Source organism: Chiloscyllium plagiosum, unplaced genomic scaffold, assembly GCF_037043375.1.
Source record: "Chiloscyllium plagiosum isolate Xiang-an unplaced genomic scaffold, Cpla_swu_hap1 HiC_scaffold_25, whole genome shotgun sequence".
Lineage (NCBI taxonomy): Eukaryota > Metazoa > Chordata > Chondrichthyes > Orectolobiformes > Hemiscylliidae > Chiloscyllium > Chiloscyllium plagiosum.
The window spans coordinates 33,648,635-33,666,944 of NW_028270163.1; the positions used below are offsets into that span (position 1 = coordinate 33,648,635).

The 18,310-nt window shown below is 40.5% G+C and overlaps 1 protein-coding gene and 1 long non-coding RNA gene across 7 annotated transcripts in view; one reads left to right on the plus strand and one right to left on the minus strand.

The window, feature by feature from the left end:
• The window catches only part of ccdc57 (coiled-coil domain containing 57), a 188,458-nt gene that overhangs the window by 96,534 nt on the left and 73,614 nt on the right, over positions 1-18,310 (plus strand). For all 6 annotated transcript variants that reach the window (XM_088000590.1, XM_043714704.2, XM_043714702.2 and 3 more), the window contains 2 exons: positions 6,317-6,475; positions 12,222-12,384. In XM_088000590.1, coding sequence (XP_087856716.1) covers positions 6,317-6,475; positions 12,222-12,384 — 322 coding nt within the window. The remainder of the gene's footprint in view (positions 1-6,316; positions 6,476-12,221; positions 12,385-18,310) is intronic.
• Positions 1-18,310, minus strand: part of LOC122562133 (uncharacterized) — a 147,173-nt gene that overhangs the window by 41,275 nt on the left and 87,588 nt on the right. The gene's annotated exons all lie outside the window — the stretch shown is intronic.

Sequence of the window (18,310 nt, forward strand, 5' to 3'; positions counted from 1 at the left end):
ATCACAGCACCACCTACAGGTCTAACTTTATGACAGGCAAGATAATGGGTTTTTTCCATCGAGCAATATTGACTGAGTGTTTTAAGTGAAAAGCACACCACATATGTTGAAGTTAATATGTAACTATGATCTTTGTTGCACAACGATAGTTAAGATCAGATTGCATATTTTGGCACATGCATGGTTAGAGGATAAGAGAAATAGAGAGAGGAAAAGCTATAATCTACAAGTTGCTTTTCCCAACATGTCACAGACTACCCAATTCCTGCTTCATTTCCCCTCTTACAATTACACATCTTTTCAACTGCATTTCTATCTGCAGCAATCCCATTCTACTGATTGTATGTGTTCTCCCCCAGTTTTCCATTCCTCAATCTCTCAACCCCTGTTCACCTCAATTCATTTTCCTCAGCTCCAATGTCTTTACAATCCTGTAATCATTCAACATTTTTCATAAATGGGATTTGAAGCCATGTACGTATATCACTTAAAGATTTGCCAAAAAATTAAAGTTCCAAATTTGGTGCTACAAAGTGCAGGCAGCAAGCAGAAATGAACCAGGCAGATCCTGGAGTACCAGGATCAAGATCAACAAAATATCTGTTTAAAGCTTTATGTTGGATATGCTTAAATTAAACTCTGTAAAAAGCAAGATAATTTTCAGCTAATATTTATCGGATGAAATATTTGAAATATAGAACTAGTCTTTGCTCTCTTAACCACAGCTGTGTCCTTTAGTGTGACCTAGCAAGGATTGTAATGCCAATTACATTTCCTAATACAGTAAAAATACACTTAATGGGTATTCTAAAAAAAGAAACATCAGTTTAAATAGAACTGTTGCCCAGACATAGTTCTGTTCAATGCTCATTGTACAGAAAATGCCTGATAGGAATGATTTGTAAAGAATGGGCATTTTTTGTTTGCAGGAGAGTTTTAGTTGGATTCTTTTATGTAATATATACTTTAGTGTTCTTTCAACAAACACTTCTCACATCTTCATTGCATCTGTGCAACATTGCATTTTTTGACAGGTACAGAATTGTTTGATCTCCTTCCTTCAACAGTTTGTTAAAATTGTTGAATTATGCCCATTTATTTATATATACAATGCATCTTAGGTGCTATTATATTATTTACACAATAAGTAATTTCTTATTGCCTTTGCCTTTGCATGCTGATCAGTAACCAAGAGCCTTCACGCTTATTGTCCACATCATCCCTTTTCTCCTATCTTCAAAGTTCTCCTTTTAGGTTTCTAACCTTTTCTCAATCTTTTCATTGGGAAATGCCAGCAGTCTCAATATAACTGCACCTCTCCTGGATTCTAACTTTCTCCCTCTAAACCTGCCACACCCTATTCTCTCGGATCTCCCTGTAACTTTTTAAATTAAATCTGCTGTCAAAGGTGTTAGTTGGAGTACCTACATCTATATACGGTTTCAGAGGTGGGATTCCAATTCTTTTACCCTCCTTTGAACTCCACAGGTCCTTGACCTCTCCCACAGCTTCCAAACTCAGTCCACCAACCACGAGTAGCCCACTTCTACCTTCTTCCAAAGATCCTCGAACATGATCATTCTGGTAGACTCATCTTTTTAACCTGTTCTTGTCTCTCAGAACTGATTTCTTACTTTTTAAACTTTTTTCTCCTTCCACCCTTTGCTCAGCCTCCTCCAACTCATGGATTTAAATACTTTTTTGCCATTTGAATGGTTTCCAGTTTCTTTGTCACCAGTTTCCTTGTCAAAGTGACCAGCTGTGATGGTGGAGATTTAAATCTGCAGTCATTACACACTGCTGCAAAAGGGTGTATATTTTGACTTGCCCTGACAATCCTACACTGAATGGGTACTGTTTCTGAAGGAGCCAGGATCAGAATTCACAACTAAGAATGTGAAGGTCAGTCCCAATGGGAAAAATAGGGGCAGAGTGGCATTTTGATACAGTCTGAGATAATTGCCACACCCAGAATAGCCAGGCCATTTACTTGATTCTTCTCCCTCATTCCAGGAGCTTCTGTCAAAGATTGGAATGAATCTGCATTGTCAGTTGTGAAAATCACTTTCTTTCCATTTTAAGACTTATTTTTTTCTTTCTAATATTCAATGTGCTTTACGATTACAGCTCTAAAAGTATTATGTGCCCTGTCGTGCCTTGTCCAGTATTAACCATTATTTATACAAGAACGATGATCTTATTGTTGGGTTGATATTTTGCTTTGAGCCTATGAGTTGCAGGATATTCTGATGGAAGTGGACATCCTCATCAGTCTGACTGAGCTTGGAGAACACCATTTGAGTGCAGGCAATTGCAAAGCGTCATGCAGGACCATATCCTGAACAGAGGGTCTCTAGGTCAGCCCACAGCAAAACTCCAAAACAAAGCCAAATCTCGGCCAAATAGTTAAAAGTTTTTTCAGGATCCAGACTGGCAAACCATTGTAATTGCTGTTGGTATGCTGACTCTAGACAGCAAAATAGTCCCACTGGATCTAAATTGAGTAAGAAAACTCAAAGGCCTATATCCAAGAGAGTGCACACCCTGGAAAGTCTACCTACATCTGATTTGGAACAGTTAATTTGCTTAGCAGCATCCAAATCTGAACCAATCACAAACATCTGGTTAAATGGTCGCCCAGTTCTACTGGAGGTTGATAATGGTGTGGTTGTTTCAGTGGTCACAGAACCAGTTTTTAACCCAATTTGCTCAGGACTCCAACTTTTAAGTTTGTGCAAGACCTCAGCTAGACTGAAAACTTATACTGGGAAACCTTTACAGATTAAGGGTACAACTTCTGTTCTGGTCTCTTATAAGAAGCAGCTGGTTCAGTTACCACTGATTATAATAAAAAGCTTGGGTCCAAACTTGATGGGGTTAAACTGGCTGATTTAGAAAATGGCTGCCTGAGTGAAGTCCCAATTAAATACCCAGAATTTTTTCAGGAAGGTCTAGGGTATATCAAAAGAACCAAGTCCACCTTGCATCTTAACTAAGAAGCAATTCCACGATTTTGCAAGGCCCACCCAACACCATTTGGCTTACGTGCAAAAGTAGAGGAAGAAATCAGAAAGCTAGAAAGCTAAGGGTCATCGAACCAGTACAAGTGGCTGTCTTTCACGAAGCTGAACATGAACAATGTGTATTTGCAACAGAATGTGAGTGCCTGATTGAACAAGATTAACAGCCCCAATCAGGGAGCTCTGGTTGACAGATAAGAAAAGGAGTGCCATTCTATTGTCTGTGACAGTTGGGTCTGAGGGAGCTGGCTCAGTGTCAAGGAATCTTCACGTGTACATAAAAGGTGACTTTGTGATGGGGACTACCAGCCTCTGAGGAGCTATTTCCACTTGTACGTTGGTGGAATGGAATTCTTTTCTATTCATGAAGTCAGCCATGTTATGATAGAACATTGTTAAAAATCACACAACACCAGGTTATAGTCCAACAGGTTTAATTGGAAGCACACTCGCTTTCGGAGCGACGCTCCTTCATCACCTGATGAATGAGCGTTGCTCCGTAAGCTAGTGTGCTTCCAATTAAACCTGTTGGACTATAACCTGGTGTTGTGTGATTTTTAACTTTGTACACCCCAGTCCAACACCGGCATCTCCAAATCATGATAGAACATGATTAGGTTATGATTTAATGTATATGATTCTGACCAATACCAGAGTATTTGGCAGCAAAGACTAGTCAATAAAAATCTTAAGATACAAAACAGTTATCATTACCACACATCTGCAACACAGTGAGACCTGAACTGTGTATCAGCGACACATGAGAGCACTAGAGAAATTCCATCATCAATGCCTCTGTCACATCTTCTGGATGGAACAAATGGTAGTTTCCCTGAAGCTAGGTGCACAAACGTTTGGCAAAGTTGCTACAAAATCAACTTTGATGGCCTGAACCCTGTCATAATGGCCAAAATGCATTTGTCACAACAGGCCTTGTTTTCTCTGCGCTCAGATTTTCCATACTTGGTCACATGAAGACATGTGGCATTGCCTTGCTATCATGAATAGACAAATTGACAAATAGTTGATGATGACACTGATATGTAGTCAGGAGAAGGATATCATTTTGGCATGTCCCCCCACCCCTCAACCAATTCATAAGTATTTCAATTTATCAATTATTGTGGCTGAGAATATTTGTGAAGTGAATATCAAATCTGATTCCTTCACAAGCTGTGGGGCTGACTTGCTGGATAAATTCATGAGTCCATTAAAGATGTTTTCATGTCAGAACCTTAGCTGCTATTGATGAAACCTGCACCATGTACTACTGTTGGTTTTGCTTTAGCACAACTGTAAAATAGGGAAACTAGCTGGATACCACTGCCTTCATTTTCATCTTAGTGCAGTTACTGCATGTGTCCCAAGAATCTAATTGTGCATGCTCAGTCAGTTTTTTAAAATAGCTCGCCACAGCTTTGCTCACTAAGTCTTCCTTCCCTACTGTTCATTACTTCCCTCTCTTTAATTGCTAGTCTTCTTGCCCTCTCACTCCTCAGCCTTTTCTTGGATGGCAAGGAGGAGGGAACAATGGAGTCAGAGTGGCAAGTGGCAAGGAGTGGAAATCAGTGAGTTGAAGCTGAGAAAAAGCCAGCAGGATGCATGTAGAAAAAGTAGTAGGTAAGTAGCGAAATTAGAAATGGGATGTGGACACCAATGGCTGGCCAACATTTATTGCTTGTCCATTGCGAAGGTGGTGGTGAGCTGCCTTCCTGAATTGCTACACTCTATTTGCTTCAGGTAGATCCACAATACCAAGAAGAGAATTCCAGGATTCTGATCCTGTGATAATGAAGGATTGGTGATTTATTTCCAAGTCAGGATGATGAGTGACTTGGAGGGGAACTTGCAAGTGGTGGTGTTCCCAGGTATCTGCTGCCCTTCCCCTTCTAGATGAAAGTGGTTGTGGATTTGTAAGGTGCTGTCTAAGGAGTAATGGCTAATTCCTGCAGTGCAGCTTGTAGATAGTACACACTGTTGCAACTGCAACTGATAATTGATGGTGGAGGAAGTAAATGCTTGTGAGTGTGGTGTCAATCAAGTGGCTGTTTTGTCTGGTTGATGTTAAGCTTCTTGAGTCTTTTTGAAACTGCACCCATCCAGGCAAGTGAGGAATATTCTATCGTGCTCCTGACTTGTGCCTCATAGATGTTCGAGGTAAAAACAATGACTGCAGATGCTGGAAACCAGATTCTGGATCAGTGGTGCTGGAAGAGCACAGCAATTCAGGCAATTCAATTTCTGTGTAGAAGTAGCTGATCACTATTCATAGGTTATTAGGAGCATCACAGTTATCCCCTGTTTTCTGGTTTAGGAAGAGAATTATTAGCTGATATTCCCACTCCTGATCACTGACCAGTAACCATTCTTTGGAAATTTTACAAAGATCAATGTCAGATAGGTGTATATCCAGAAAAGACAATACTTGACCTCACATGTGATGCATTATCATTGATTGTTGGTGCCTCCAAAATCTGACCAGTCCAAGTCAATGACCTACACAGAGAAAATGGAGCTTAAAAAAGATTAGTTCTGTCTGATGTGTCACTGATTCTTTGATTTAATATCCTATATTTCACAAATGGCTTAGTGCCAGATCCTTTGCTCTCGATTCTATCACTTGGAGCTAAGACTTCCTGAAGAAGAAAATTGTTCTTGTGCATTTGAACAAATTCTCTTAAAAAGCACTTGACATAATTTCTGACTAAATCTGCTTCTGTAAATATACATTAGTGAGTTTTATCAGGAAATACTTTTTATTATTTATATATTCCCTCCTCTGATTACATGATTGTATTAATTCTACTATTTTCCAACATGACAATTGCAATTGAGGGCCATTGATTGTAACTCGGAAAATTAAATTTGCAAATATAAAAAGGTGTTTTCTGAAACATCTTTGTTAGCTCTGCTTTTAAACTCAAAATCAACAGTGGATACCCTGTAATAAATTGAATAATTGCTAAGAGCACTAAGCAAACTGTTGAACAACTGAACAGTTCTGTTGTTCAATAAACTACTGCTATGTTACCAGAGGGTGGAGTAGAATGGAAAGGACACTCATTAATTTTAATGAAGTCCACTTCTAAATGCAGATAAAATGAAGACAAAACACTTTTTAGAAAATTATCCTATGGTATTGTAATTATTTAGAATTACTGCTGAATGGATGCAGTGACATTTGATAATGTAGCACAGTGCAGCTGTTTCAACTCACTGTGACTTGAAGCCAGGCCATTTATTTTAATTTGTAATGAGCTGCACAATTCTCATTTTTTTTCCCCCCTGTTTTCTAGGTTACATGGGAAACTTTCAATGCTAAAGACTGACTGGGATATTCATATAGCACAGATCTCCAAGGAGACTGTTGCTAAGGACATGCAAATTAAAATGTTGCAGGACCAGGATTCAAAGCTGAGAACTGAGTTAACCAAACACAAGGAGGATGTGGAAAAGTAAGCTGCATTGTCAGTCATTTAAACAATGGCAGATCATACTCACTTGAAAAACATACAGTTCGATTTTTGGAATAACGCTTGAAGTTTTGTAAAGTATCAAGGGATCAAAATTACTATTCCATTAAGAATATTTTAAGATGTAAAATTAAACTCTGATTTTAAGTAGATGTTGTTTTCTAAGAAGGTCAAAAAGTAAGTTTCAAAATTGCCACTTCAGCTCAGCTGTTAATTTTTCTTTTAAGAGCTCTTGATGAACTTGTAACATTAACTGCCTCAGAATTGTAAAATGTTAGCTCACATGGCCAGAAAAAATATTTCTTTCATCTAAACCCTTGCTAACAGTCATGGAGGGACGCTGATAAACAGAGAATCTACAATTGAGAATATGATATTATGCATCGGGTTTGTATAATAGACTGACACCACAGAGGAGAACTTGAATTTGCAGCAGGAGGGTGATAATTCTATTGTATTTTTTAAGTACATGTAAAATGTATAAGCTTTATACTTTCCATAATGTACAATATTTAATAGCTGTATAATATTTATTCATCCATCTTCTACAAGGAGACATATGGGAAGTTAAGATCAAGCATAGAATTCATATGATGTAGGCCAAGATCACAGGGAATGATTCAATAAAGCCAGGTGCTTTGACCCCATCCGAAAGTTATAGAAACTATCCACAAAAAAAAATGAATAATCAAAAACGGAAATCCCAGTACAAAGGTTCTAAGCTGTTTGTACAGCAATGTACACAGTGTCTTTAATAAGACAGGATCCTTGGAAGCAATCGTGTGTAGGGAGGAACCAGACATTAGCCATTGCTCAGTGATCCAGATACAGAAATATCAGAACTGAAAATTAAACATTAAAGGGTGTAATATATTTAGAGAAGATAGAGAGGAAAAAGGAAAAGTAACTATAATTAAGAGTGGCAGATGTGGTTGTCAGCCATGCATAATTAGAATCCGTATGGATAGGAATAAAAGATAACAAAAGAATGCATCACGCTAATAGTGTTAGTTAAATATTATAGTTAAACATAATAAAACAAGGAATAGCAACTTGAGTATACCATATGCCCTGTGATGCCTACTTCTTGACTTTGGGTTTTTTCTCCCCTGCGTGTGCATAGTTTAAAATTCAATATTATCGTGGACAATCATGGGCTTGAAATCCTCTTCCCTGCATGTGCCTTTCGATTCTATCTATCCCAGCCTTCAAATATGTTCAAGAATGGAGCATTTACATCCTCTAGCATAGGGAATTCCTAAGATTCTCTGCATCTCAGTCTTAAATAATCAGCTTATATACTGAGACTAAACTCGTGTTTTCGATTTTCTAATCGGCAAAAAAACTATTTACCAGCATCTACTTTATCAAGCCATTCGGAATCTGTTATGTTTCAAAGAAATCCCTCTGTAATCCCAATTTACTCAGACTTTCACCATAGCCAACCTGCTCTTCTCTAAACCACCCCCAAATCAAGTATATCCTTCCTTTAAATTTTTTTTAGATTAGATTATTTATAGTGTGAAACAGGCCCTTCGGCCCAACAAGTCCACACCGACCCGCTGAAGCACACCCACCCAGACCCAACACTTACCCCTGCACCTAACACGGGCAATTTAGCATTGGCCAATTCACCTAACCTGCACATTTTTGGACTGTGGGAGGAAACCGGAGCACCCGGAGGAAACCCACGCAGACACGGGGAGAATGTGCAAACTCCACACAGTCAGTCGCCTGAGGCAGGAATTGAATCCAGGTCTCTGGCGCTGTGAGGCAGCAGTGCTAACCACTGTGCCACCATGCCGCCCAAATATGGAGACTAAGACTGCACACAGTGGGCTCAATTTTAATAGAAACCAGCCAGGAGTCAATTTTGGTAAGTTTTCCATGTGCCCTCATGAGGTTTCTCATCCTAATCTCTGAAACTCACCTCATTATCTAATGAGTGTTGCCTCTATGGCACTATGCTCATCCTGTCTTCACTCTTGCCAGAGATAGAAGTACTTGCCACTGCTGGGACCTCCAGGCATTCCCAATACCGTAGTCATTTTTAAAGCCAATCAGTGCACAAGGTCAAATGCTATCAGCCAGGAATTACCCTTCATTATGCACGTACTGGGAGGGGAGTCAAAAGAAATACTTCTCAGGACACATAGGTGGCACTACAGACACTTTGCTGCAATTTCAGTTGCATATTCACAAATGTATTGCCAGTTAAGAATCAAGCTATCGGTTACTTATTTTTAGCCTCTTCTGATCTTATAGCCCTGAGTAAGGAAGTGCTACTTTTTCACCAATGCCCAGAGTAGCGTAAAGCTTAATCATGCCAGCCACCATGTCATGTTGTCGCACCACATACTCCCCCAGTTGAAGCCAGGGTAGTGGTGACCAGACATGGACTCCCACCTCCACCATATTCCCATTTTACCATGGTCCTCCATTGCACAATTGTTTCCCCCCACCCTTATCATTAAGTTCACCCCTTCACATATAATATCGCTCTGCCAGTTATTGCATAATGTTTAGATACTGAAGCAGACCATGTTAAAATGAAACAAGACTTGGACAATATCCAGGCTTGGGCTGAGAGTGGCAGGAACATTTGTGTCGCACAAATGCTAGGCAATAACCATTTCCAATAAGACACAATCTAACCAGTGCCCCTTGGTATTCAGTGGTGTTACCAAAACTGATTCCTGCACTTTCAACATCTCTGGGGTTACCATTGACCAGAATTTAACTGGACTTGCTACAGGGTTCAGAAAAGATTTACATGGATGTTGCCAGGGTTGGAGCGTTTGAGCTATAGGCTAGGGCTATTTTTTCTGGAGCATCAGAGGCTGAGGGGTGACCTAAGGAAGGTCTATAAAATCATGGATAGCATAAATAGACAAGGTATTTCCGGGTGAGCCCAGAACTAGATGGCACAGGTGCAGGATGAGTAAGGAAAGATATAAAAGGGACCTAAAGAGCAACTTTTTCATGCAGAGAGGGGGTGCACATATGGAATGAGCTGCCAGAGGAAGTGGTGGAGGCAGGTACAATTACAGCATTTAAAAGGCATCTGAATGAGTACATGAGTAGGAAGTATTTAGAGGGCCAAGTGCTGGCAAATGAGACTAGATTAATTTAGGATATCTGGTCAGCATGGACACATTGGACCAAAGGATTTGTTTCCGTGCCATACGTTTTATGACTGTAAGAGTAGGTCAGAGGCTAGGAATACTGTGTATGTGTACTGCAAATACTGTCAGGAGTGTGATGGAATACTCCCCACTTGACTGGATGAGTGTAGCTTCAACACTCAAAGTCCAGGACAAAGGAGCCTGCTTGTTTGGAACTACATCCACAAGCATGCATTCCATCCACCAGCAAAATATAATACCTACAAGATTTACTGCAGAAATTCACTAAAGATCCTTAGACAGCACCTTCCAAACCCACAACCAGTTCCATCAAGAAGGACAAAGGTTGAAGAAACATGGGAATACTACCACCTGCAAGTTCCCCTCCAAGCCACTCACCATCTGACTTGTATATATTTCACCATTCCTTCACTGTCGTGGGGTCAAAATCTTGTAGTTCCCTCCCTAAGGGTATTGTGGATCAACCTACAACACTGACTGCAGCAGTTCAAGAAGGCAACATACCAATGAAATAACTCCACAAACGGCAGTATCCCATCACCAAGTGACACTTTATTTACATGTGGAAAGTCCTTGATACTGATCCAGCTCCCTCAGAGTCAGCTCTCAAAGTGAAAGGATGTCTGACACCCTTGTTTTTATCTGTCAGCTAGAGCCCCTGCTTGGACCAGATTAACTGCTCCAATGAGGGGACTCAATTCTGTGAGTTGAGAGTGTGGTGCTGGAAAAGCACAGCAGGTCAGGCAATATCCTGAGAATTGACATTTCAGGCAAAAGCCCTTCATCAGGATTCATCAGATTCTGTTAGAATCACTACAATCATCAGCTTCTCATGGGCAACTAGGGATAGGCAATAAATACTGACCATCCAGTAATGCCCATGTCCCACGAGTGAATTAAAAAACCCCAGCATGTTGCCTCCAATTCCAACTTCTGAGTTCCCAGTTTCCCTTCTCCAATAAAGGCCATGATAACCCCCTTTTGACATTCACTGAGCCAACTCTCACATCTGACCATTGCCCACCCCCTTGACTGACACAGAAGGATAGTCCTGATTGACAAATGAACAACTGCCTGACTAATCTATGTATAGCTCCCTGACTGATTTAGCACAAATCTATTGACTAATTGCCCTGGACCTGCAGGATTGATCATGGCCCACTCCCACACAGTAAAGGTATGGATTTCTGTACGTCCTGCAGCCTACTGACAATGTCCTAGCACCTGGACTGATTTTGGACGCTGTTTTTGAGTTACAGTGCCAGGACCCACTGACTGAAGACAGTTCTCCTTGGCCGCACTGAGAGCTACTCCCTGAAGATTTTGACACATGCTATCTGGTCGAAGGACTTGCAGTGAGCTTGCTGCATATGTTGTTAGTACATTGTCCAAGTCTGAGATTGATGTAGTATGATGTCCGACAGCAACATGTCCACCTATTTGACTGGTTGCTGCTGGCAACCATGACACGCTGCCTAGTTTTGTATGTGCACTAAATATCAAGGCAAGACAGAAGGACTGTGAACCTTTAAGGTCTGGCTGAGGGACAAAGATGCAAGACAAGAGCACCAATGTAATGCATCCAAATAAGTGCAAAGTGAGCGAATACTAAGAGAACATGTGATGAACTCTGAGATGCATTCTAGTCCAATGCATGAGTTGGGTGCGTGTTCTTGCATCTTTATAAACATAATCCAATGGAGGCTTTAGCTTATGAAACATCTCAAATTTGAGAAATTTAAAGAAGTGGAAAATTATGAAAAAGGAAATATTAGGAAAGCTGACCTAAAGGTTGGTCAAAGACTGGGTTTTAAAGAGAAATTTAAAATGGGTGGCACGGTGGCTCAGTGGTTAGCACTGCTGCCTCACAGCACCAGGGACCCGAGTTTGATTCCAGCATCTGGAAGCTGTCTGTGTGGAGTTTGCACATTCTCCTCGTGTCTGCGTGGGTTTCCTCCGGGTGCTCCAGTTTCCTTCCACAGTCCAAAGATGTGCACGTCAGGTCAATTGGCCATGCTAAATTGCCCATAGTGTTCACAGGTGTGTAGGTTAGGTGCATTAGTCAGGGGAAATGTAAATTAATAGGGTAGGGGAATGGGTCTGGGTGAGTTACTCTTCGGAGGGTCAGTGTGGACTTGTTGGGCCAAATGGCCTGTTTCCACACTGTAGGGATTCTCTGATTAAAATGAAACCAAATAGAAGCAGTAGAGTTTAGAGCATAGGCAGCTAAAATCATGTTCATGAATAGCAGAAGTGAGTAAAGTGAGTGGAAATACACACAAGAGGCTCAGATCAGAGAAACAGATTTTAGGGATGAGAACTTTAGGTTTAACACACTGATTAATATTAAATTAGCAAAAACAGGGAATGGACCATCAATGCTTGCTGCAGTTTGTAAAAGCTTTTAAGGTAATTCACTTGAGTAGTACTGATAATGTCAGATATTTGCAATTGCCAGTAGATCCTCTCAAGATTAAATTACTGTTCTATTTTCAAGGCCAGTCATCAAGTAGTCTTCAAAAATGTAATGTTATTGTTCAAAAGTTATTCCTTATCTCATACTGAAAATGTTCTGGATTTAGATACAAACAACAGCTTGTCCGAGCTGTAGAAAGAGAGCGGGATCTGGAACGAATGAAAGTACAGGCCAAGTTGGACTGGCAGCACCGCTGTGAGGAGGTAGAAAGAAGTCAGTATGTAAAATCTGAAGAACTTATTCAAAGTCTGAGCCAAGCCCGGGATCAGGTGGGTTACAGAAAATGATGTTCAGTAGATCATTCGTTTTTGAGATCAGACCTTCATTGCAGTGTCCCATTTTTGATGAATGGCTGAAAGAATTATGTCATTGTCACAAATATCTTGAAGGTACGGTGAAAAGTGTTTTGTCAGCACAGTCCAGTGCCATTTTGAGTTAGACAAAGAATTAAAAGAAATTACTTTAAAATAGAGTCCATCTTCTGTTCAAATTTAGTCTCAAGCGCAGTTCCAGGGTTTCTGCAAGATGTTCCAGGCCTCAAGGGGGCCCCGCTCTGGGCACCGCCACAGCTGATGCTCTGCTGCAGGCAGGAGTCCCCGCTCTGGGCACCACCACCACCACCAAGAGTTCAGGCTCCAGGCCTACCGCAGCCAGGGGTCCCTGCTGGGCTCTACCACCACCAAGAGTGTCAGCTCCAGGCCTCCAGCAGCCAGGAGACCCCTCTCCTGGCACCACTACCATCACTGAGTCCAGTCTCTGGTCCTGCTGCTGCCAGGAATCCCGATCCATGCTGCTGATGCTGCAGCCCCTGCCCTGCCAACATTGTTCCTGCTTCGAAGATGAATAAAGGAAAGGAAAAAGACAAAAAGGTGAAAGAGAAAAGGATGCTGCTGACCTGGAGCAGACAAGCTCAGGAGCTCAAGATGTACTTGAGCCCAGTCCTCAAAGTAATTGTTTTTGTGATGTCTAATTTTAGAGGACAGTTTTACTTGGGTGTCAATCTTTAAACACCTCCAAGCAATACCATTTCAAGCTAGTGGAACATTCTAAGTAAACAGCCCACAACATTTTTAAACAAAAAACAATTTGCCTCATCTCCTAATGTTAACAGAAACTTTAAAAAATATTCAGGGTCTAATCCACATCATTGTCAAGAATTAATCAGTTCTTCCCTGGGTCACACCTTATCTGTGTAACAAGTTTTGTTGAAATCTGTTCTTAGTTATCAGATATATTGTTTGCAACAGTTAGGCTTTCAAACAGAGGTAAAAAGATTACCGTCACCCACTTTGAGTGGCAGAGGCAATCTCACCAACTGGATTGAATGTATTTTTTGCAGTCACATTTGGTGATTCTGTAATTTTTGTGGACATATATTCTAAGCTTGTTGTCATAGATTTGCATACTTTGAACTCAGTTTGCTTTCTCCTAGAAAAATAATAAAGTAACTTACAAAAGCTATCGCAGACATATGAATAAATTTCTGTAAATAAGTTAGAAGAAAGTTCATTTGGGTAATACAAGATGTCAATGTAGGGGATGGGTTACCCATAAAGGACCATGCTTACAGACTGAACTCATACATCTTAGCTAAACTGAGAGAAGAGATCACATCATGATGGACAATAACATTATTGAACTGAGTCCTAGCAGCTGGAGCTCACCTATTGTGATGCTGAAACCAGATTAGTCACTGGGATATTTCACAGATAATTGCAACTTCAGTGTGATTTCAAAGATGAAGTCATATCTGATTCCACCATTGTCAGATTGTATTGAGAGTTTGGATTTGTGTATTTTGCTACAGAAATTGACTTGTTAAAAATATATGACGAAGTTTCATTGACTGATACAACCAAAGGAATTTCAGCTTTTACAACCTTTGGACTTTATCAATGTAAAGTCATGCTGCTTGGAATGAAAAATTCACCAGCAATCTTTGAATAATTAACCAAGAAAGTCATTGAAGGATTATGCAAATATGACAATTTGATTGTATTCAGTTAAACCTCGAAGGAACATTTACAACACTGTGAGGAAAACTAACTTATTTGAGCCATGTAGCAGGAACAAGGACAAGTAGCAACTAGAGAAGCAAAAATAAGGGCTACCTTAAACTTTAATGCATCTAGGATAAGGAGTAACATTTTGTAGTGGAGTATTGTGATGTTTGAGTGATTTTATCAGAAGTTTGTTTTGATTTTCAGCACAGTAATGGCTCCTTTGACACGTTGGTTAAAGAAAGGCAAGACATTTGAATAGACAAAAGAATGTCAGAGTGCCTTTCACTACTTGAAAAATTTACTGACTACCACACCAGATTTAGCAGTACAGTGTAGAACACAGGAGATAGGAGCAGGAGTAGGCCGTTTGACCATTTCATCTTGCTGTACCACAAGAGCTGCACGGTGGCACAGTGGTTAGCACTGCTGCCTCACAGCGCCAGAGATCCGGGTTCAATTCCCGACTCAGGCGACTGACTGTGTGGAGTTTGCACGTTCTCCCCGTGTCTGCGTGAGTTTCCTCCGGGTGCTCCAGTTTCCTCCCACAGTCCAAAGATGTGCAGGTCAGGTGAATTGGCCATGCTAAATTGCCCGTAGTGTTAGGTAAGGGGTAAATGTAGGGGTATGGGTGGGTTGTGCTTCGGCGGGTCGGTGTGGACTTGTTGGGCCGAAGGGCCTGTTTCCACACTGTAATGTAATCTAAAAAAAAGAGCTATATCTACCTCTTGCTTGAAAACACAATATTTTGGCCTTTACCGATTTTTCTTTTCTCTCTGTGATAGTGAATTCCACAAACTTATAACACTCTGGGTGAAGAAATTTTCCTCATCTCTGTCCTAAAAGGCTTGCCCCTTAACCTTAAACCATGACCCCTAGTTTTGCACACCCAACAATTAGGGACATCTTTTCTGCATCTAAACTGTGTAGTCCTTCTGGAATTTTACAGATTTCTATGAGATCATTCTGCCAGTGCCCCCCCCCCCAATTCTTCTAAACTACAGTGGATACAAACCTAACCAACTAAATTTCTCATCATATGTCAGTCTTACCATCCTAGGAATCGATTTGGTAAACATTTACTGCACCCTCTCTATAGAAATAACATCCGTCAGAAAAGGAGACCAAAGCAGTGTACAATATTTCAGCTGTGGCCTCATCATTTCCCTGTTTAATTGTGGCAAGACTTCCTCCCTTCCCATGTAACTACAGACGGTGCAACAACTGCCCCTTACCACCTCCCTGCTCACCATCCAAGGGCCGAAACAGTCTTTCCAGGAGAAGCAGTGTTTCACCTGTACCTCCTCAAATGTAGACTGGGTGACCACTTTGCAGAGCACCTCCAGACCATAGAAAAGGAGGAACTTACAACAATCACTAAAACTAGATGTAAAGTATTGAGCAAATTACTGGGATTAAAGGTAGTCAAGTCCCCAGGGCCTGAATGCTAGGGTCACAAAGGAAGTGGCAGCAAAGATAATGAATGCATTGATTGTTATACTCCAAAATTCCCTGGTATTTGAAAAGGTTCCAGTGGATTGGAAAAATACTAATAAAATACCCTTATTCAAAAAGAAGGGAAGCAAAATGTAGCTGTCATTGTGAAATTGTTGGAATCCAACATTTAAGGAAGTAGTAATGGTACATTTGGAAAGTCAAAATGCAATTATCCACACTAATGGTTTTATGAAAGGTAAATTCCCATGAATGCAGAGGTGCTGCTCGTGGCAATATTTTCCCATGTTGGCACTCTGGGTACTACCCCACCAATGCAGCTATTTTGGCATCCAACCCTGGCAACCAGGCATAGCTTCTTGCCAGCATCTTCATGTTGGAAACCTCTAGATGACCCTTGTGGAGTTCGGCCAGTATCTTGTGGCAGCCTTTACTCTGGACAATCAACCTTGCTCCCCACAACAATATGCTGTTCTCCACAGTGATCTGGTCTTGCTGGATCCAAAAAGGTTTCAATCCTGGTTGCGATGGCCATTCTGTTTCCCCCATGACCACCAGCTGTTTCAATTTCGCTAAGACAGAATCTGTTTGAGCTATAGGGAGAGGCTGAATAGACTGGGGTTATTTTCTCTGGAGTGTCGGAAGCTGAGAGATGACCTTATATAGGTTTATTAAATCATGAGCGGCATGAATAGGCTAATTAGGCAAGGTCTTATTCCAGGCCTCAGTGAGTCCAAAACTAGAAGGCATAGGTTTAAGGTGAGAGGAGAAAAATTTAAAAGGGATCTAAGGGGCAACTTTATCACGCAGAGGGTATTGTGTGTGTGGAATGAGCTGCCAGAGGAAATACTTGAAGCTGGTATAATTACAACATTTAGAAGGCGTCTGGATGATACGAAGGGTTTAGAGGGATATGGGCTAAATGCTGGCAAATGGAACTAGATTTATTTCAGATATCTGGTCGGCATGGACAGGTTGAACCGAAAGGTCTGTTTCCATGTTATATATGTCTATGACTCTATTTGACAGGCAAAGTAAATAAAGTAGATGTAGTATATTTGGACTTCCAGAAGGCATTTGATAAGATTGTACACAAAAGGTTAATACATATGGTAGGATCACATGGAGATAGGAGTAATATACTAGTCTGGATAGAGCATTGGTTCACCAACAGAAAGCAGAAAGTTGGAATGACTGTCTTTTTCTGGTTCGCAAGCTGTAACTGGTGGATTGCCATAGGGTTTGGTCCTCAGGTCTCGACTATTTATCATCTATATTAATGTCTTACATAGAAGGATAAAAGATACTATTGCCAAATTTGGAAATGACACTAAAACAGGTAAGAAAATAAATTTCAATACAAATTAAGTAATTTACAAATGCATGTGGATAAATCAGGTGACTGAGTCAAAATTTGGTAGTTGAGTTTCAAGTGGTCATGTGAGTTTTAGTTTTCATTTTGGTTGGAAGAATAAAAAGACAACTTACTTAAATCGAGAGAAACTTCAAAATGCTTTGGTGCAGAAGGATCTGGGTGTCCTTGTGCATGGATCACAGAAAGCTGCTATGCTTTTCAGGTAATAAAAAGGACAAATGGAATTTTGGCATATATTGCTAAAGGAATGGAGTGTAACAGTGGGAAAGTATTATGGCAACTGTACAAGGCAATGGTGAGACTGTATCTGAAGTACTTGTATCATTTTGGTCCCATTATTTGAGGCAGATAGGAATTGCATTGGAGGTAGTTCAGAGAAATTTCACTCGATTTATTCCAGAGATGAACAGTTTATCTTAAGAAGAGACCTTGAGCAGCTTATACTCACTAGAATTTAGAATAATGAGAGCTGAAAATGTGTTGCTGGAAAAGCGCAGCAGGTCAGGCAGCATCCAAGAAGCAGGAGAATCGATGTTTCGGGCATGAGCCCTTCTTCAGGCTCATGCCCGAAACGTCGATTCTCCTGCTCCTTGGATGCTGCCTTACCTGCTGCGCTTTTCCAGCAACACATTTTCAGCTCTGAACTCCAGCATCTGCAGTCCTCACTTTCTCCTCTTTAGAATAATGAGAGGCAATATAAATGCAGTATATAAGATGCTAAAAGGAATTGACAAAGTAGGCATAATGCAGATATTTCCCATTGTAGGGCAATCAAGAACAAGAATCATAGTTTTAGGCTAAGGTATGGCAGATGAGGAGGGATTACTTCTCAAAGGGTCATGAATCCGTAGAACTTCCTGTTCCAGAGTACAGTGGGTACTGGGGTATTGAATAAATTTAAGAAGTAAATATTTTTAGATTAGTAACAGGATAAAAGAATATGGGGAATGGGCAGGAAAGTGGAATTGAAGCCTAAATGAGTCAGCCATGTTTGTATTAAATACTGGCGTAGGTTCGAGGGGCTGAATTGCCTATTCCTGGTCCTAGTACGTGTATTGATTGTCAACTGAAGTATTCAACTGTGGAAGGAGTCTTTGTACCTAGTATTGCGTCTACAATATTTTTAACTCTACTTATCTAACAACTCTACGGAGACTTATTTACAGCCCTTTGACTTGCCTAGAAAGATTCCACAAAAAGACTTTGAGACTGTTTCATTGAATTTTAATGCTATAACCATACAATCTGAAAAGCATTCATATTACAGGAAAGGACAACCGTATAGTAGAAGCTTTGTCAAGAGCAAGTATAAAAAGGAAATTGATATCGTATAATAAAAATGGAATTATGTAGAAAATTATTACT